The 21051-nt window shown below is 50.9% G+C and overlaps 2 protein-coding genes across 2 annotated transcripts; both read right to left on the reverse strand.

Annotated features, from left to right (window-relative positions):
• Positions 1–887: 887 nt before the first annotated feature.
• Kcns1 (potassium voltage-gated channel modifier subfamily S member 1) lies at positions 888–5406 on the reverse strand. Its single transcript, XM_052181558.1, has 2 exons — positions 4381–5406; positions 888–1355 (listed from the first exon to the last, which is right to left on the reverse strand). The coding sequence occupies exons 1-2, from the start codon at positions 5404–5406 to the stop codon at positions 888–890; spliced, it is 1494 nt and encodes a 497-aa protein (XP_052037518.1).
• A 1128-nt stretch (positions 5407–6534) lies between these two features.
• On the reverse strand, positions 6535–20095 carry Wfdc5 (WAP four-disulfide core domain 5). The gene is made up of 6 exons (XM_052181728.1): positions 20011–20095; positions 16156–16296; positions 15890–16064; positions 14160–14299; positions 7601–7816; positions 6535–6542 (listed from the first exon to the last, which is right to left on the reverse strand). Exons 1-6 carry the CDS (start codon positions 20093–20095, stop codon positions 6535–6537), a joined length of 765 nt encoding a protein of 254 aa, XP_052037688.1.
• Positions 20096–21051: the final 956 nt, after the last annotated feature.

Genomic DNA, 21051 nt, shown 5'->3' on the forward strand with positions numbered 1-21051 from the left:
AAGCAGAAGCTAGAGCAGAGACCACGGAGGGACACTGCTTACTGACTCGCTCCTGTGGCCTCTTCAGTCTGCTTTCTTATATACCTCAGGATCATTTGCTTAGGAATGGAGCCACCCGTAGTGGGCGGGATCCTCCCACATTAATCATTAATCAAGACACTATCCCACAGGCTTGCCCACAGGCCATCTGATGGAGGTGTTCCCTCCATTGAGGTTCCTCTTCCCAGATAACTAGCTTGTGTCAAGTTGAAGAAAGCCAAGCAGGACAGAAGCATGCATGGTACCCCTCTGCCACCAACAGTTCAGAGGTGAGCGGGGTGCAGGTCAGTGCCTTCTCGGTAATCTCTCTGGGTCACACGATGTGACGGAGCGACTAGAATCTAGTTCTTGTGACAGGCATTGGCCACCTTTCCTGTGGGCAGGTGTAGAGCCAGGTCTGGGTCCCAGAAGGATCTTTTCAGGCTTTCTCTGTAAGTCAGCCCTAGGAAGTAGGTGTGGTGAATGGTTGTGCTATTGATCCTATAGATTCCAAAGACTCAGCCCCCAGCTCCTCCCGGAGACTTTTCCTTAAAAGCTGACTCCTCTGCGGCATTCAGCTGAGCCTCAGTTCCCTCCTCTGTGAAATGGGGATAATCATCTGCCAGCACAGAGAGCTAAAGGCTCAGATGGAGGCTGTCCTCTTCCTCCTACTTCAGAGGAGGCCTTTCTGTGGGCTCGTGGAACGCAGGGCGGTACTACCCTGCCCTGGGCTCTTCGAGAAAGATCTGTGGCCCCTTTGTCTGAATGCTCAGGTGATGGCCCCCACACAGAACCTAAGCAGGGGAGGACTCTCTGCTCTACGTTAGCTGGTTCCCGAGCTGTGGGGAGGGAATGCAGAGCCCCGATTTTTAATAACTGTGAGATTTTGCAGGCTCGCTGGGTGCTTGGGTCTCTAGGTCTGTAGAGCGCCCCTCCTGAGAAGTCTCCCGGGATGTTTCCAGAGACACGTCCGATACCCCATCAACACTGCTTAGCAAGTCCTCAAACTCGCGCTGGCCGCTGCTCCGCACAGCTGCCTCCAGGGCCTTCTGGCGCCGGTAGAAGTGGGAAAACTTGTTGAAGATGATGGTGATGGGGAGGGCGACCACCAAGATGCCCCCAAGGATGCAGCCCGAGGCCGCCAGCTTGCCAGCCACGGTCTCTGGTACCACATCCCCGTAGCCCACAGTGGTCATGCTCACAGTGCCCCACCACCAGCAGGCAGGGATTGTGTCAAAGCCCACGTTTTCTTCTTCAGCTGTGTAGGCCACACCGGAGAACACCGACACACCCACGGCCAGATACAGCAGCAAGATGCCCACCTCACGGTAGCTGTGCTGAAAAAAAAAAAAAAAAAAAAACCCAAGTCAGATCTCTCTGGCCTTACAGACCTAGTGTCAGGAGAAACCAAGGTTTGCAGAGTATAAGGGAAGATCCAAGGTTGAATGGTAGAACTGGAGCCACATCCCTGACTCGGAAGGACACACTCGTCCATCTCCATGAAGCAACAAAATTCCCTACCACAGATGGCAGGCCTCATCTCTGTGTACACGGAGTGCGCTTGGCCACACTAACTCAGATCCTGATGGGTTTTATGCTTTTATAGAACCAAGACTACCACAGTTGATATTTCATAATGCAAAGAGTTGGCTTCACGCTTTGAATGACTCTACAACATTTCTGACAAGTACAGAAATATCATCTGCCCCTCAAGGTAACTGAGAGGATATGAGTTCCCTAGATCATCTAAAGAATATTTGTGTACGGGTGTGGGGGGTGGTGGGGGGTGTGTGGGGGGGCTAGTTCTCAAAACAAGGACATTCCCTTGCCTACCCGGGGCAGCTGGAGATACTTGGGCACATGTTTGGCTGTTGCGATGGGGACAGCTGGTAATGCTTTTATACAGGCCAGGGATAAGGCTCGCTATCTCACAGAACAAAACATCAACTGTCCTCAAATGACATCGATGCGGAGAGCCCCTCGTCTACAGCAGGGCCTCTCAAACTGTAATTGTATAGGGGGTCTGTTTAAAAAGCCAGAACTCGATTAAGTAAGTCTGGGGTGAGAGCCGGAGATTCTGCCTTCCCAGCAAACTTCTGGGTGCTGAGGAGGCTGTTGATGGTCTGGGACCTCACTTTAGTAGCAAGTCCCCGCCCCCACCCCCACCCCCACACATACTAGGCAATTCCTGTGTCTTGATTCAAACAGCTTTGGTTATTACTCTTCTCTCTCCTTGTAGGCAAAGCTAGGCGCACCAAGCTCTGGTTCTCTGCAAAGTAGCAAGGTTTGGGGAGCAGAAGGCTCTTCTCTAAGGTGAAGAATTAAACGGTCTGGCTAACATATTTCCCTGTGCCTGCCTAGTAGCCAGGGGTCTTCCCAGGTCTCACAGGCTAGTGCCTAGTGTCCTGGCTGCCCTGCATGAGGACTCGCACACTGCTATGCCTGCAATGGTTGGAGGGACTTTCGAGCACCTTCTGGGGATTCTTCCCAGGGTTGCCTAGGGCTCAGAAGAGCACAAAAGGCTGGAACTGGGCACAGCTGAGCTGTTCCCTGGGGTCTGCCACTTACTAAGGAGCCTCCCAGAAACCCTGTCAATTCTGAGAACCTCAGTTTCCACATCTGTAAAGTGGGGATAATAAAACCCCTTCACAAGCTCTGCAATGCCCTTGGAACAAAGAAGACAAGGAATGGGGCCAGAGTTCATATTTTCATCACCTGAACCTGCACATCTCTTCCCCGTGTCCCCTCTGCTGATGGCATCCACTCTGTTCCATTATCAGACTCTGGTACAAGTTGTTCACATTGCCTCCTTCCCCGTGTGGGGTCCGTGGTCAATAAACCACAACTAAGCTTATAAAACTCAGCCTAGCCACCCTAAGATCTTCGTTTACGGGAAGAAAATAAATTATAGCATCTTCCGGAGGAAGTCGTCCTAAGGGCTAATCAATAATGGATGTGCCGCAGCAGGCACGGAACACTCGTTCTGTGTCCGGTGAGTGGGAGCGCTAGGCTGGTGCAAGGCTGAGTGACCCGTGCCCACCTGTGCCTCCCTATGACATGATGCTGGGAGCAAGGCACTGCGAGAGAAGCCAGCTAGCACCCTGCTTGGCATCTTTCTTTGCACTATGTTTTCTTTGATATTTCACAGGTACATCAAAAGCCTTTCCCTCTCTCTTCTTTCTCTTTCCTTCCTCCCTTTTCTTTCTTTTCTCTTTTTGGGTGGTGGTGGTGGTGGACAATAGTGGTTCACGTTAATTTTTAAGATTTATTTAAAATTATGTGCCTAGGTATACTTGTGGCTATATGCATGTGTGTCTGGGTGCCCACAGAAGTGCTGGCGTCCACTAGAGTCGCAATCAGAAGTGATTGCCAGCCATCTAATGTGGGCGCTGGAAACCAAACTTGGGTCTTCGGTAAAGGCAATATCCACTCCTAACCACTGAGCCATCTCTCCAGCCCTGTGGTTCACTCCAGTTTGTTTTCTATATTTACTTATTTTTTTTTTTAAATTTATTTATTATATGTAAGTACACTGTAGCTATCTTCAGACACCCCAGAAGAGGCCATTGGATCTCATTACGGATGGTGGTGAGCCACCATGTGGTTGCTGGGATTTGAACTCAGAACCTTCCCAAGAGCCGTCAGTGCTCTTAACCACTGAGCCATCTCTCCAGCCCCTATATTTACTTATTTTTATATGCTAAATTTCCTTTATTCTTCTCGGGGAAAGGTTGGTACTAAGCCAGTGGTTCTCAACCTGTGGGTCACGACCCCTTCAGCAACCCTCTAGCTCCAAAAGTATTTATGATTCATAACAGTAGCAAAATTACAGTTATAAAGTAGCAAGGAAGACAATTTCTGGTTACTTTTTTAGTTGGGGGGAGTGTCACCACAACATGAGGCACTCTATGAAAGGGTCACAGCATTAGGATGGAGGAGAGCCACTGTGCTAGGCACTTCTTTTAGTATGTATATTTGTGTGTGTGTGTGTGTATTTGGGCACTATGTGTGTGCAGTGCCTGTGGAAGCCAAAAGAGGGCATCGCCTAGAACTGAAGTTACAGATGATTGTGAGCCAACATGTGGGTGCCAGAGACAAAACCTGGATCCTTTAGAAGATCAGTTAGGACTCTTGACTGAGTCGTCATTCTAGGTCCCGTAAGGCCTTCCTTACAGAGAGAGCTGTGGGGTTGTACATGATGATTATGAACGTATTATCTGGCCTCTGGCCTTATTCCTGGCCCAATAGATGTGTATGTCATCTCTGTCCATGGGCACCCGGATGTGGCCAGACTATAAATGCAGCCGTTAACGTTACACCGTTATTTCTCCCTCTGCCCCAATCCGGCCTCAGCGGTCCTACCTTGAGCGTGGCGCCCAGCGAGCGCAGCCCAGTGGAGTGGCGTGCCAGCTTGAGCACGCGGAAGATGCGCATGAGGCGGAACACTTGCACCACCTTGCCCAGGTCACCGAGCTCCTCCCCGCTGGCTCCGCGCCGGTCACCAAGCGCCGCGCCAGCCAGCAGTGTGAGATAGAAGGGCAGAACCGACACGATGTCGATGAGGTTGAGCGGGTGGCAGAAGAAGTTGCGCGTGCTGGGAGCCAGCAGCAGGCGCGACGACACCTCGAAGCTGAACCAGGCGATGCAGAAGTACTCCAGGCGGCGCAGCACCGGGTCGTCGCGCACGTCCTCTGCGCTGCGACCCGCGGCCACTGCTGCCACCGCCGCCGCTGCCTCCCGGGCTTGGTACTCCGGCAGGCTGTGGATGCACATGGCTGCGATGGAGGCGAGCACCACGCCGATGGACACGCAGCTGAAGAGCTTGCTGGGCAGCGAGTAGCCGGGGTTCTCCATGGTGAGCCAGAGGCGACGGCGCAAGCGGCCACAACGGGCCGCACCGTAGCGCGCCAGCTCCCGCTGTACGTCGGAGATCTCGTCGGGACACGGGTCCACGCTGCTCGGCGCGTCGCTGTCCTCGTCCCAGGCTCGAGGCCGCGCCACACGCCGCTCCAGGTAGCGCGCGCGGCAGCACGTGGCCAGCGCGTTCTCGCCCAGGCCCCAGTAGTCAGCCTCCTGGCCGAAGGCGAAGACGCATAACTCGTCCAGGACGTGCAGGTGCCCGGTGCGGTAGAAGTGCAGCAGGCCGAGGAAGAAGCCCGGGTGCCGATCGAAGTAGAACTCGCGCAACGCTGAGTCGTAGTCGTCGCACAGGCGCCGTGCCTGCTCCTCGGACGCCGCCGCCTGTAGGCGGCCCAGGCGCGTGCCCGGGAAGCGCGCGAGGGCGCGCGCGCTCAGCAGCCGCCGCACTCCGCCCACGTTGACGCGCAGTGCCTCTTCTCTTGGCCGCCAGGGGACCCGAGAGCCCGGACCCGGAAACTCGCTCACCATGGCTACACAGTGGGCCTCCCTGTTGGTTAAAATCCCCAGTTCTAGCCACAGTGCTGGAGACTATGTGAAGTGCCAGGCATGCAGTAGATGCCCAGATATTGAATACTCCCTGGACTCAAATCAGGCCTGGGTCTGAATATACTTCACCCACGAGACTGGGTAATTTCACTAAATCACCTATCTTCCCCACTTCCAGTTTGTCTCCTCCAGGGCACAATAAATAGGAAGGCCTACCTTGCAGAGCTATTGAAGTGATCGGGCGGCAGGATGGTCTGGCATCTACTAGGGACGCATATGGGGCATCTCTCTTTTTCCTGGACAAGCTTGGATTTAGGAAGTCAAATGTTCACGGTGACTCTTCTGATCCTCAGTATCCTCCTCCGTAGATGGGAATAGTTAAGGTTATTACCCATGACTATTAAGCAAGTCAGTTGAGACTCTAGATTCTCACTCAGATGTGTTCCCTGTACTCGGAAAATCCTCATCACAGGATACTCCAGAAATCCTGCATCACAGGATGCAGAGTCTCTGTCTGTCTTGATTTTTATGATTCGGAACCTCTGACGTAGGAACCTGCACTCTGGGTTTTAATATTTGTCTGCCTATCTGTCTGTCTGTCAGTCCATCCGTCCATCTATCCATCCATCTATCATATCTATCTATCTATCTATCTATCTATCTATCTATCTATCTGATCTATCTAAATATTTATTTTGGTGACAGGATATCACATGCAGCTCAATGAAGCTAAGACCAAACTCTTGATCCTGGTACCCCAGTCTTCCTGAGGTGAGATTCTAGACACACACCAGTGGACCTGACTGGTCTATTTTTAAGAAGCCTGGAGGGTGATTCTAACACATGGTCAAGTTTGAGAGCTACTTGGATAGACTATGTAATAATACGCCTGTGGTGTCCTTCAGACCTGACTTAAACCTTGGTTCTGTGTTACCTTAGTAGCCACATATTTCCCATTAGCCTTCCCAGCAGTGATCAGAATATAGACTTGAAAGTGTGGGTCCCTTTGTTAAATGATCCACCTATGTCACTGTCTATTCGAGTCAAACTGGAATTGAACTTTATCCTTAACGGGCCTGGCCCATGACTAAAATGCTTATTCTCCAGATCTTAGGTTCCTGCAGAATACACATGCAGACAATAGCACATATTCCAGAGATAGAAAGGGTTTTAAATGGTTTGTAGAAACGGTGTAGCTTCAGCGAATACTCCAGAAATGCAAAGTTTTCCCACGGACCCCTGATTCTTTAACTTAGGGCTGCTGGCATACTCCTGCTCCGTGAAACCATGTAATCTCATCTGTAATTAAGAGTCAGTATTGTCTTCTCCCAGGGCTTGGGGATGGAGGGCACACGTCCAGGGTGCCCTTCACTAACGCTGTGGTTTGGGATTCCATCCTGTGCTACCCCAGGATAGTCTCTTGACTCTGGGCATTGACTCTCTCACCGAGAATGGGGGACACAGCTCTGGATGTTAGGAGAACACACACAACGTCCCTGGCACTCAGTGGGTGCTCAGTAAGCATCAAGCTCTTAGCCATTCTTTTTCAGAGTCTGAATTTGCCACTTGCTAGCTGTTGACCTGAGCAGATCCATCACCCTCTCTGAGGGGCTGGTTCCCTCCTCTGCAGTCTAGACTGCACTCGAGAGACTGAGGATTTAACAAGCCTGGTGTTTCCTTCTGGGTAGCGCAGTCCCTGGCCCATAAGGGGCACACCGTTTGCATCCTCTGTTGGCTTTGGCATCAACACATACAGTTTCTAATACACTTCTATCGTCCATTTAAAGCCCTGTTTGGGTCAGCTCCCCCATCTGCCACGCACTTCCCTGCTCTATGAATTAGGATAATTAATTCAACAAACATTTCTGGTTAAGAATCCCGGTCAGTCTGTCCGTGGGCCTCTCAGGGGACCCGTTCAGCACTCTTGATACTTTTTGTGAGCACCCTCTACGTGTTCGGCGGCTTCCCTGAGCTCCTCACACACCGAGTCCTCAGTTTTATCCTAACACCGCCCAGGTTTTCTAAATCCCATCTTAACGAATGTGTAAGCAAGACTAGTTCTGTCACGCTGTCCCTCCTTGGGGGATCCCCTAAAAGAGAATTCGCAGGGCACCCCACCCTACCCCCCCGCATCCCACGCGCCCAGCCACGCCCCTCCCCGCGGGAGGCTCCTTACCTGTCTTGGCCTCCTGGGATTCCAGCGCGCCTGTACCCCAAGTCGCCGCCCGGGCTGTTTTCTGCCCTGAGGCCCCGCTGCGCCTCACTACTGCGGAGGCCCGGCGGCCCCCTCCTTTCCTGTGCTCCCGTCCCCCGCGGCTGAGGCCGCATCGATCGCTGCCGGGGGGAGGGAGGGAGGCCGCGGGCGGCCGGAGGCGGTGGTTTCTATTCTTGCCTGGGATGGATGGGGCCCTAACAGCTGGGAGCATCTTTCAAAGTCAGGGACGGTTAGGGGATGGGGACACCTTTGGAGAAAGGTTTTTAGCCTCTGTTCCAGGAACGGCAGCGACCAGGATTTACTTAATTTAGTAATTAATATGTGCCAGGCACTGTTTCAAGGGACTTTGTCCAGTCATGTTTGACACAAACTTGGCAGGGACGAGCTCTTCAGCTTCTGATTTTATAGGTGCCACCCAGGTACTTGTTCTTGTGGAGGTCTGAGTTAGGAGGTGGGGGGAGGGTGCTTTATCACCTTGGAGCCCTGGGCTCTGTCTGTCCCAGCGCTGTTCTAGGCTCTGGGACGAGGCTTTGGTACACTCTTCTTTCAAGAGAGTTGTAAAGCTGGAAACCTGTACTTCTGTCCTGGTGGCTCAGAACTTACTAGACAGTCCTGATTACTTCCTACTAGGAAGAGGGCTGCGGGCCTGACAGCCATGTTGCAAACTTAAGAGTTCCCATCACCCTCCAGCATTCCTTTGGGCAGCTGCTGTGTGAGCTCCTTCAATCTTAACAATAATCACCAATATTGATTGAGCATCTCTTTTGGGCCCACACAGGCCCCCATCCCATCTCACTCAACACGTGAATGTACCTGTTGGGTGGGTATGATGTTAATCCTCAACTGGCCTTATAAGGCTTGAGAAGCCTCTGGGTCATGTGACTGAAGTTTATGCCAAGTGAACACCAGAGGCACGCGCCATTTACAAGCTCTGAACTGGGAATGAGGCTCAGTTGGCAGAGTGCTCGCCTGTTGGGGATGAAGCCCCCCGGGGGGGTTACTGTGTAAACCAAGCACTGTGGTTTATAGCTGTAATCCCAGCAGCCAGAGGGTGAAAGTGGGGGGGGGGGTTCCCAGAAGCCAGAGGAGGAGGGTGGGGAAATCAGAAGTTCAATCCTTGGTTGAATGAGTTCCACGTAAGCTGGATTACATGAGACACTATCTCAATTGTTTTGTTTGTTTGTTTGCTTTTTAAGATTTATTTATTTATTTAATATATGTGAATACACTGTTGCTGTCCTCAGACACACCAGAAGAGGGCATCGGATCCCATTACAGATGGTTGTGAGTCACCATGTGATTTCTGGGATTTGACCTCAGGCCCTCTGGAAGAGCAGTCAGTGCTCCTAACCGCCAGTCCTCAGTTGTTTTTTCTTTTCTTTTTTACTTTTATTTATCTTTATTTATTTATATATTTTTTGGGGTTTTTTTCAAGGCAGGGTTTCTCTGCGTAGCCCTGGCTGTCCTGGAACTCACTCTGTAGACCAGGCTGGCCTCAAACTCAGAAATCCGTCTTCCTCTGCCTCCCAAGTGCTGGGATTAAAGGCATGTGCCACCACCGCCCAGCTTTCAATTGTTTTTTCTAATAACAGAATTAAAAATATAAAAAGAGGGCTGGCGAGATGGCTCAGCAATTAAGAGCACTGTCTCCTGCCAGGTGGTGGTGGCGCACGCCTGTAATCCCAGGACTCTGGGAGGCAGAGGCAGGTGGATTTCTGAGTTCGAGACCAGCCTGGTCTACAGAGTGAGTCCAGGGCTACACTGAGAAACCCTGTCTCTAACCCCCCCCCCCCCCACACACACACACAAAAGAGCACTGTCTCCTCTTCCAGAGAACCTAGAATTCTCTGGTTCAATTTCCAGCACCCACATGACAGCTCACAACTGTCTCTAACTATAGTCTCATGGGAGCTGATGCCCTCTTCTGGTGTGTAGACAAACATGCAGACAAAACACCCATATACATAAAGCAACTAGCTTTTGATAAAGGAAACAGATGAGTTTTAAAAAATAATGTCTTTTATTTAACCTAGTTGGTTCCAGATATAATTTTAGCATGATATCAATAAAGAAATTAACAGTGGGATATTTTCTCTATTCACTTTTGGCCTAAGTCTTCAAAAAGTATTATACTTATTTTGTTGTTGTTTGTAGTGTTACAAATTACCATAACCTCAGCAGCTTCCAACCTTACGAACATGTCTGTGAGGGACATAGCTAGACTCTGTACTCATTCGTGTGTGTGTGTGTGTGTGTACGTGTGTTTGTGTGTGTACGTGTGTGTGTGTGCACATATGTATGTTAGTATATATGCACGTGTGTATTCTGTTAGTGTATGTGTGCATATGTGTATGTGTGTTAATAATATATGTGTGTGTTAGAACATGTGAGTGTGTATACTTGATTGTGTTAATATACATGTGTGTATATGTGTTAGCATAAGTGTATGCTTGAATGTGTGTGATTTACTGATTTGCTTCTAGGGTGTGATGAGGATCTGTTCCTTCTGTGATTAGACTATGTAAGGTTATGACTCTTGCCGGCTTTCATGAAGTTACCATACTGGAAGGGCAAGGAACCGAGGGTGACTTCTGGCCACTGCCACCTTAGTATTTAGTTCTTTCACCCTCCCAAGCTGAATGCTGCCGGCAAATGCTCGCCAGCGGAGCCTTCCCTAGCTGAGGCTCAGACAAGACTCCCACCCGGGGAAGACATGTGGCTGCAGCCTCTGGAAACATGGGGCCTGTGCTAGGTTTCTTCACTCAGGGAAACTAGAGCCTAATACAATAAGTGTGTATTGATTAATCCACTTCATTTGTGGCAAATTGTTACCCAGAAATAGATGTCTTTGCCACTGGATTCCTGTGTAACCTTGAGCCAAGTGTTTCTTCTTGACCTTTTCTCTTTCTTATGTGTAATACGGGAAGAGCACCTCCTTCCAGATTTCGGAGTGGGTTAGCACAACAGGAAGAGCGTCTCCTTCCAGATTCCGGAGTGGGTTAGCACAACAGGAAGAGTGCCTCCTTCCAGATTTCGGAGTGGGTTAGCACAACAGGAAGAGCGCCTCCTTCCAGATTTCGGAATGGGTTAGCACAATAGGAAGAGCACCTCCTTCCAGATTTCGGAGTGGGTTAGCACAGCAGGAAGAGCGCCTCCTTCCAGATTTCGGAGTGGGTTAGCACAACAGGAAGAGCATCTCCTTCCAGATTTCGGAGTGGGTTAGCACAACAGGAAGGAGCATCTCCTTCCAGATTCCGGAGTGGGTTAGCACATGCTCGTCATCCCCACAAATAGCTCTTCCTGCCTTTTCCTTTCCCAGGCTAAGTTAGCTACAGGAACAGAAATGGATTCCCCGTGGCTTCACTAGAGAGAAGAGCCTGTCTTACTGCAGCAGACACAGCTGCCCGTGAGCAGCACTGAAGGTCAACTCCTTGTGACTCTTTCTTCCACTCTCTGGTGAGGCCCTCATCCCAGCAGGGAAGGCTGCCGGTGCTCTATGCACAGCCCCTTGAAGATCCATTAGCCCTTTGTGCACACTGGCTGCTGGGATGTTTTCCCTTTGGACAAGCTACAGTCTGTGGCTGTTTGTTAAACCTTCCCACGGCTGCTGAAGCCTCTCCCCAAGGGGACAGCGGAAGTCAGAACATCACTTGTTTCTGCAGTTGCCCTGTGGGCTTTGCCCGCTGTCATGTTCCCATGAGGCTCTTCTCTTTCTGACAGACACACACACACACACACACACACACACACACACACACACACGGCTCTGGGAACACTTTTAAACCAGCACCATCAAATGAATCTTTATTGCAAGATTCTTCCTAGGGGAACCCAACCAAGACATCTCCTGAGGTTGTAGGTGTAGAAGCCACCTTTCAGGACCTGTGAAGTGTTCATGGGAAAGAAGCAAAAGATTGGCTCTGTCTTATTAGTGGGATCAACAATGGCTTCCTAGGAAAGCCTGCCCAGCGGACTGATTGCTACTTCTGATTGGCCTGTCTTGAGCTACATGGACATTTCCTGCTGAAAGGAAGCCAAGAGGGGGGAAAATAAGTTATTTTACCTTTTTCAAAACCATGATAAAATGATATTAAAATGCACTGATATATAGTCATGGCTGAACTAATGTTTCCCGTTTCTGCCTCTGTGTTGCCCTGGAAAATATGTAGCCTTATGGACAATATTTCTAATTGGAGACACTAACTGCTGGAAAGGAAGGAGGGAGGATATTTTCTCACTCCTACTAAAACTCAGGGCTTGGGCTTAGAGAGCTTCCAGGATGAATTAGGTCTCTCATGGCCTCCAGTAGCCGCGTGGGCCTTTGCAGACTGATGTATATCGTGTAGATGCTAGCTGGGCCTTTATCTCATCCACTGGAGAGTGTGAGGCACTATTGAACAAATAAGGAAGGAAAGAAAGCAAGGTTGGCCTTGGTGAAGGAACCAGGTTCTTGCATGTCAGGACAATTTCCACGAGGGCAGGAGGAAGGCACTGGGTTTGCAGCAGGGGTTTGGCGACTGAGAACTGAGGAGATACTGCATAGACAAGGCTAGTCTCCAAGGAGCAGATGGTGTGTGGGCCAGGAATTGGAGTAGAGGGACTGTATGGAGATTCCCCCTATAGTTAGAAAAGCCACAGCCTGTGATTCAGCACCTTCTGTCACTCCAGGGAACACAGCTCAGAGTCTGGATCCCCCCAGGGAGCCACGGGACTGCTGGTCTCCGAATTTTGATTGGTTTTATGGGAGCTTCTTTCCTGAGTCTGAGTTTTCACTCCCTTCTCCCTCAAGGATGAAACCCAGGACAATCAGATGTGAACCAACAGGGTTCCGATGTCTATGACTGAGCTTGTTCACACAGACTTCTTGGAACTGTTCAGCCTCTTTTTTCATCTGTGTCCACTGTTGTTAAAAGGGTGGATGGAGTCTTCTCAAACCTACTATAATTATTTAATAGGGATGTAGAGAACTGGGTTGCAACTGTTACAGGTTGGTCCTAGCTCTGGTATGTGTGACTCCTTTGACTAATTAAATTTGCCTCTTTAAACTGCAGTTCTCATCATCTGTGAAACAGGACCCAGTAGGGCTGTGAGGTTTCAGTGGGATTTGTCCATATGAATGAAAGGATGTGGGGGTCCAGGGCGGGAACTCCATAGTGCTCAGCTCCGGTCTGGATTCATTGTTATCGAAAGAAGAGAAAGTCATAGTTAAATTCTGGCTACATTCCCAACGGAGAGCTGAGGCAAGTGTTTGTCTAAAAGCTGCTGCTTCTCCACTGTCAAATGGGAGCACCAGGTTCTCTTTCTGTAGGTGACAGAATAAATACTGTGACAGTGGTTTAAAGTGGGAAGCACAAGGTAGGCACTTCCTCTAGACAAACAGTTTCTAGCAGGCCTTTGCTGTGTCACCAACATCCTCATATCCTATTTCCTTCCACAAAATATTAGGTGCCCCCACCCTCAAGTGTGAGGCCTGGCTGAAATAGCTCAGCTTTAGACCAGTGGCTTCTAGGTGATCTCTTTTTGTGGCAGAGGCTGGAAGCTTCTGGAAGAATGGCACCTTGTGGCTGTCATTTCTACCTAAAGAGGTTCCCAAGCTAGGCTCCAAGCTAGGAGGGCTGCTGTCTTCTCTTTTTGGTGCTGTGATTAAACACTGACAAATGCAATGAAAGGTAGAAAGGGTTTGTTTTAGCTCACAGTTCAAGATACAGTCCTTTACAGAGGGGAGGTCAAGGCAGAGGGAGCTGGAAGCAGCTGTTTACAGTACGATTGCATTCAGAAGGGAGTGATGCATGCATGCATGTTGTGCCCGGCTCAGAAGGGAGTGATGCATGCAGTGCCTGGCTCAGAAGGGAGTGATGCATGCGTGCATGCATGCATGCTGTGCCCAGCTCAGGAAAAAGTGATGCATGCATGCATGCAGTACCTGGTTCAGAAGGGAGTGATGCATGCATGCAAGCAGTGCCCGGCTCAGAAGGGAGTGATGCACGCATGCATGCAGTGCCTGGCTCAGAAGGGAGTGATGCATGCATGCATGCATGCTGTGCCCAGCTCAGAAGAGAGAGATGCATGCATGCATGCAGTGCCTGGCTCAGAAGGGAGCGATGCATGCATGCATGCAGTGCCTGACTCAGAAGGGAGCGATGCATGCATGCATGTCATGCCCAGCTCAGAAGGGAGTGATGCATGCATGCATGCATGCAGTGCCTGACTCAGAAGGGAGCGATGCATGCATGCATGTCATGCCCAGCTCAGAAGGGAGTCATGCATGCATGCATGCATGCTGTGCCCGGCTTGTCTCTCCAGTAATTCTAGACTCTGCCAAGTTGGCAATTTATAAATGACAGGTGGGAACATACACTAGGGACTCTGTGGATGAGAAGGGACAGGGTGGGCAGGGACTATGATCCCCAATATTATCTGTGTTCATGTGATGGGTGGAGAAACCAAGGCCCAGAAAGAGGCTCAGAAGTACCCAGGAGCTCACAGATTCCGTGACACCAGAGAGCTTTCTTTTTCCTACGTGTCACCTTGGATCCGTGTTGTTGGCATCTGTGACTATGAGTCAACAGCTCAGACATTCGAATCTGGTGAGAAGGGCTGCAGCAGTCATAGAGAGAAGGCTGCGGCAGCCAGAGAGCGGCACTCCTGCCATCTTCCGGGCTGCAAAGGGAAGTGGTGAAGGACCCGCCTGGGTTACACTGCCAGGCCGAACAGGACAGAAGAGACACAGTGCCTTAAGTGCGCCTCTGTAGTAGCCTGCCCCAAGTCTAGCAGACAAAAGGATGCTCAGCAAAGAAAGGGGTGGGAGTGCCTCCTTTCTCAGCTGGGTTCAAGGAATCGATGGACCCCTGCTGAGTCCTCTCAAGAAGCCCTTATTTGGCCCTGACTGTGGGCTGGGCCTCTGGGAAATCAAGGCGAGTGAGGCATAGCCCAAGAGTGGAGATGGACACACTCTACACATGACTCCCCAACTGCTGGAGCACCTTCTCCTGGATATGGGACAATCCAAATGGTCTTAGCAAGCACTTGGCTACGACGCAAAACAGCATTGACTCCCTGGGTGAGAGGCTTTCTTTTTGTCCCAACTCTGCCAGGAAGCTGTCTCAGTCAGAACTCTACATCTCTTGACATCTCTTTAACCCTTGTTAATCTCCATTTATTAAAACAGAGTCAGGCTCCGCCTTGGCGGGTGGCCACATCTAGCTAGAGTTTAATTGTATTATTTAAATCAAGCACGAATTAACTCAATGGAATTACTGTTTTCATTACCCTCGGCTTTGAAGTTCTATGCTATCTTTGGCCATTGATTGATCTTGCAGATCGTATTTACCTGAGTGACACCGAACCTCCTCTGCCCTCCCCTCCCCCACACCATCTCTTGGAAATGAATTGTTACATCCAAAAGTGAGCCATTTAAATGAAGACCTTGAGTGAGCAGATGTTCAGAGGCACTTCCCACGACTTTACACATTACGGGGTGGCTCTGCAGGGATGATGGGAACTGAAGCAGCAGCATGTGTGGATGGACTGATGTCTGGAAAATTCTTGCTGGACACGTATTTTGGGGGGAGTATTGTCTGAAGGTGGGTTTGGGGCTCGGGAGAGAAGGGGCTGTCTGACTTGTTATTTTAAGTGGAGGAAACAATGTACAGAGACATAAAAATGCTTCTGAGGTAGGGTGGGAAGTCCAGCATGACAGTGGGGTGGGATGCTGGAGACGAATGGTGAGCTATGCCTTTGAGGGAGGCCTGGTGTGGACCTTGGCACGCAGAGGAGAACGCAGGAGGCGTGAGTTGTAGGGGAGCTGACAACAGACCAGTGTTTGTCAGAAGGTTACAACTGTCTCTGGAGAGATGATCTGGGTTGAAGGATCCCCACCTCATGATCTCTTCCTGGTGGGAACCAAGCCTGGGGTGCAGAGCCATAGATCCTAAGCCAGAATTAGCCTAAAGAAAAGGAAAAAGAAAGGGTTAACCCCTCTTTTGTAACAGGACTCTGAGGCTGACTCCTCTATTTAGATCCTATCAATCCAACTCAGATGCGAAGACAGGCCTCTCCAACCTCCTTCAGAAGGGCAGCCTGTTGTCTAGGGTGGCACAGCACACTCAGTAAGAGACCTGAAGACCCCAGTTTCTCTGCCTTGCTAATGGGAGCCCTTGCACCCTCCTTCTCCAGCTCGGGCCATATGGGGGCGGGGCCTCACTTCTAAGGAAGGTATCCTGCTGCGATTATTGACAAGGAAGGACAAACCAAGGTTGGGCAGGAGGGGAAGCAGAAATGGCACCTTTGCTGGGGTCTCGGCAGTCCCGGCCGCAGGCACTGACACAGCACCGTTTGTTGCCCGAGCAGTCCAAGTCTTTGTTACACGTGTGCTTTGTGGGACTGAGGCAGCGAAGTTGATCCACCGGGCATTTGCCCGGCTTTACTGCAATACAGGGGCTTGGGTGAGTCTGGCTTGTGCCCACCAGTTCTGGGGCTTGGGGTCAGGGTGTTGGCACAGTGGGGAGGGCACTTACCAAAGACTCTAGGGATACACTGGCGGAAGCAGGCTCGGGGACAGCACTTCCAAGAAGAGGGACACTGTCTGTCATTCGCGCACTGATCAGGAACCACCTGGCGGCAGGGCCCGTCGTCTGGTGGGCAGCCCCCAAATTTGTCTGAACGAGAACCCTCATATCACTTTTCCAGACGCAGCTCAGGGTTGTGTTGGGAACTGAAGGATCGAATATCTCAGTCTCTCATTTCTTGCTTGCCACCAGGATGAGTTTTATAGATTTTCTACTATCTAGGGCTAATTTGACATTCAGGTGGCATAATGGAGAGGAAAAATGAAATTAAAACCCTCGGGCTGTGGAGATCAATCAGCTAAGATTAGGACCAGCGCTTGATCCTCAAGACCCAGGTTAAAAAAACAAACAAAACTAAACAAACAAACCAACAGAAAAGAGTTTGGGGTAGGCACTTTAACCCCAGCCCCAGGAAGTGGGTTGATCTCTGAAGTTTGCTGGCCCACCAGCCTGGCCTACTAGATGAATTCAAGGTTAACGAGACGCTGTCTCCACAAGGTGGTTGGCACCTGAGAAATGACACCCTAGATTGTTGTCCTCTGGTCTCCATACCTCCACATGTGTATGTGCCTGTGTGCTCATATAGACACATACCTACATGTATATACACATATGCACAGGCCCAGAAATTCTCCACCTCAGACAAGACGGTGGTAGTTTGCCCCTGCCCACCGGTACCTCCCTGGCCTGGCTCTCCATGGCTCCTGTGTTCTGCCTCCTGAGCTGCTCTGAGCCAGCTCTCTCTGCAAGGCATTGCCTGGCACCCGCTTCCACTCTGGCTGCTTGAAATGTCACCTCTTCTTAAGCCCTGCTTCTCTGAGCCCATGGAGCTGGGTCAGCACTGGGGTGTGTGCGCCTACCGCTAGCTGTTCCTCTCCCTGGCTAGAGGCTGAGCTTTGTTGCCTGCTTGCCCTGTTCGTCACGAGCACAGCACAGTGCAGGGCACTAGGGACTTAATGACTGTTGGAAAGAGAGGGATTTGAAGGGAGGCCCAGTGTGACATGTGCTCTCTGCTGCCACCCTGCCACATCTACGCAGCTGTGCTCACCTCCGTTGGCAGTGGGCATAGCTTAGATTCAAGAATCAACTCTGTCTCTGAACCTCTCTCCCAGAAGAGCTCTGGAATGCCCTGACCTGGAGTTGACCTAACCTGTCTTCTTGCTGAGGTTTCATACACGAGTTGGAAGTCCTCTATGGAAGAAGAAATTAAGGCCTGTAAATGACCGTGACCAGCCTAGCCGACCCTGGCCTGGGCTAGGATCCTCAGGCTCTCTTTAGTCAGGATGAGGCTGGCCCTAGGAATTCAGCTCACTCTAGCAACACAGATGCTTCCGTTGGATCCTGGACCATGAGTGTAATCCCCTGGGGTCCTCTTCCAGAAGTTCTCCCTGACTCTCTCCTGGAACCTATCTGGCACCAGATCTCCCAGCCCAGTGAGAGCTCCCACTTTCTTGCTTAGAGTCCCGATAGCTCCATTTGCCTCATGTCACCTTGCTCCTCACTCTGTCCCTGCCTGGGTACTGGTTGTGCACATAGTAGGTGGGTCCTTTGCTCCTAAACTGGTGGTTTAAGTTGAACTGCTGCCCCCTGCTGGAAAGTGAGCAGCTTAGCCTGGGAGGGAGCACACATTCTGAGGAATATGCTTCTAGAAAGAGAGGGAAGTGGGGTTCTGTGGGGGGTGGGAGTGAGGGAGGAGAGCTTTTGGAGACTGTCTACAGACCAAGATTTAGTACCAAGCTCACAGCCCAGCACAGAGGTGCTCAGGCCTCAGAGAGTGGGCCGAGTGGAGCTGTCTGAATTCCAATCTATGAAGTTGAATCTCTAGTGTGTGTTCTGTGTGTAGTGTGTGTGTGTGGGGGCGGGGGGAGTGCAGCAGAGAGGAAGGGGAACTACTGCCGGAGGACCCTGGTGTTGGGCTTCAAGGATTAGACTGATAGGGAGCAGGCAGAAGGTTGGCATTTTGAGGGAGACAAATTGTTGGTGCCATAGCGTGGAGACATAAAAGGCTGGGCTGCACAGAGAAGTGTGCAGGGGTCTGAGTGGGCACACTGCCACGGTCACTCTCTTAATCTTCCCTCCACACCCAGGTTTCCTACTTGTGACACATTCTCTGTGACACACACACACACACACACACACACACACACACGCACGCACATGCATGCACACACACCACAGCTGATGTGTAGATTCCATACCTGTGTAGCAGCCATACATGGGCATGGTTAAACTATGAAGTCAGGTTTCATGAGCAAGCCTCGCCCTGAATACATATCCAGCTCTCCAAATAGAATTACAAAACTGCCAACACTCTGACCTTTGAAATGAGGGGCATGAGATCTTATAAACAGAAGTGGCTGAGTTTCCACCCAGACGAGCTAATGCTCTCCTTCCCTCAGCCCTGTTGCCTTCTGCCAACGTCTGAGGTTCTACAGAGAGCCAGACAGATGCCTCATGGGAGAGAAACCAGGAAAGGATAGAATGACGTGAACGGGTGTTGGTAAGGATGTCACACCTGGCCAGGGAGAGCTGGCTCAGGCTCTGGTGGAACCAGGCCTCACCCTGGGTGTGGTGTCAGGACTGTCCTCCTAGAAACCCTCAGTTGCTGCCCCCAAATCACCACATCTGCTACGCTTATGGCTGCACCTGACCTTTATCTTTCAAGGCCCCATTTACTCCTGAAAGGAAGGCGTGGACCCCATTTCATGGGAGTGTGTTGGTGAAGGGAGGAGCCTTTCTGAGCCACAAGAGCTGCCGTCATACACCACGTCTGCTACCGTCTCCATCTTTGGCACTGGCAATTGGTTAAGCAGTATGCCTTGGTTTTCTTACTAGTAGAATGGGGGTAAAAACAGCTTTGGTTCACCACACCGCAGTGAAGACTTGTATGTGATGTCTGCATGGGTTACAGTCCACACAAGGTCTGACCTCAGAACCTACTAGCATCTTCTCATCCTCAGCGTGGGATCTCCAAGCCTCCTCCTCATCTGTGCCTCTGAGGAAGGCACAATCCAGGCAGAGGGGACCTGGAGCCATGTAAATCCTGCTGTCTCCATCTACCTGCACTGCACAGGCTTCCCAGCCTTGGAGGACAGGTTTCTGTCCCCAGGTGTATACTTTTCCCCTAAAGCAGGGCTAACTCTCCAGGAGTGAATGTAGGTCAGAGCACACCAGCCTCAGAGGAGGATGGAGGAACGGCCTCGCCCAGACAGGGAGGCACCTGGGGATGAACCCCTATGCCTCCCTCTCTGTCAACATACCAACCCGAGCTTCACCAGGGATGGGAATGGACTGAAGCTGGAGAAAGGAAGACGAGAGACAAAGGCAGAGATTCCACCTGTCAGACCCCAGAGCCCAGCAGCCACAGGCCTTACTTAGCTCCCAAGTCCCTTCTACAACCCCCATTTGGTGGAATCGTATAATGTTCTCCCCATGCAGAGAGGCACGCTGACATATGGTGACACATGCATTGTGCCCATGAGCTTGGGAACAATGACTACATGTATATAGAGACCTGCTCAGACAGGAACCGAAGGGACATACGTGTGTACACAGAAATGGCTGTGTGTCCTTAACATTCAGATGTGCATGCAGGCACAGGCAAGTTGACAGGTAAAGACACAAGCACGAACAAGTCTGATACAAAAATGCAGGCTCCTGGGAGCACTGAGGCAGGTAGGCAGGCAGACAGACAGACAGACAGATGCACACCTCACTCATCACTGGCTTTCCTCCATTCTCCTCACCCCCCAACCTCCCTCCATAGAAAGGCAGAAAACACCTGGCGGGAACACAGGGACTCACCTCCTTTCTTTCTACACAAGGCAGCATGCCACTGAGTCTCCAAAGCCAGGAGGACTACCAGGAGGAGGGAGCTCTGGACTCTCATGTTTCTTCTTGTGGCACCCAATAGGACCAGGGCTCAGGGGCCCCCACATTAACACTTCCAGCCACAGAGATGCCAGAGCAGGTGAGTCAGTGGAAGAGGACTGGAGGATGACCGGGGTGGCTTGTACTTCCCTGATCTGGGCCCCACCCTCCCACCGCTGCCTGATGTCATTGGGGCAAGGGGTGCTTGTGCAAGAGCAGGGAGCAAGGGTTCCTTGTGTTAGGGACTTGGATCTAGTTCTGCCTGTACTGCTGACTTGGTCTCTGAGTGCTGGGCAAGTCTTACCTGTTTTGGGGGGTCTCAGTCTTCTCATCTGTATTGTGGGGAGAGGAAGAGGAGCGGTCATAATGAAAGCCTCACTAGAGACTTTTTCCTTTAATGCAATTTACTCACAAGGCCGGCTCTGCCTGGGACTGTGACTCTCAGCCTCCTCCACCCTCCGGCTGACTTCAGGCATCTGGAACATCTGGTATAACCAGCCCAGTTTGTTGTGCCTGGAGACTGAAGATACACTAGGAGATGACACCGAATTCTTGTTTTGTGTACATGCTTACTAAGAACGTAACTCTTCCATTGATTTCCTTTGGCCACTACCCCTGTTCGTCCCCACTACCTACCCAAGCCCTGTACTGGGGATTAAACCCAGGGCCTCTCTTGTGCTAGGCAAGTGTTCTACCATGGAGTTATATTCCTGACCTCCTTAACTTTTTAAGTTTCGAGACCATCCATGCCTTGCTCAGATTCCTAGGCTGATAAACTTGCTGCTCTGTAGCTCAGTCAGTCCCCTGAGTTGTGATGTTCCTGCCTCAGTTTCCTCGAGTAGTTGGGCATGTATCATTCATTAGGCCCAGCCTGGCCCCTTGCCCCTCTTTAACATTCAATGTAATTTTCCTATGAAAGGAATTTGACTGCTTTGTAGCAAGTGAGCGCCGCTTGCCAGGTCTCCTCTGCCTTCT

This window comes from Apodemus sylvaticus, chromosome 5 (assembly GCF_947179515.1).
Source record: "Apodemus sylvaticus chromosome 5, mApoSyl1.1, whole genome shotgun sequence".
NCBI classification, from domain to species: Eukaryota; Metazoa; Chordata; class Mammalia; order Rodentia; family Muridae; genus Apodemus; species Apodemus sylvaticus.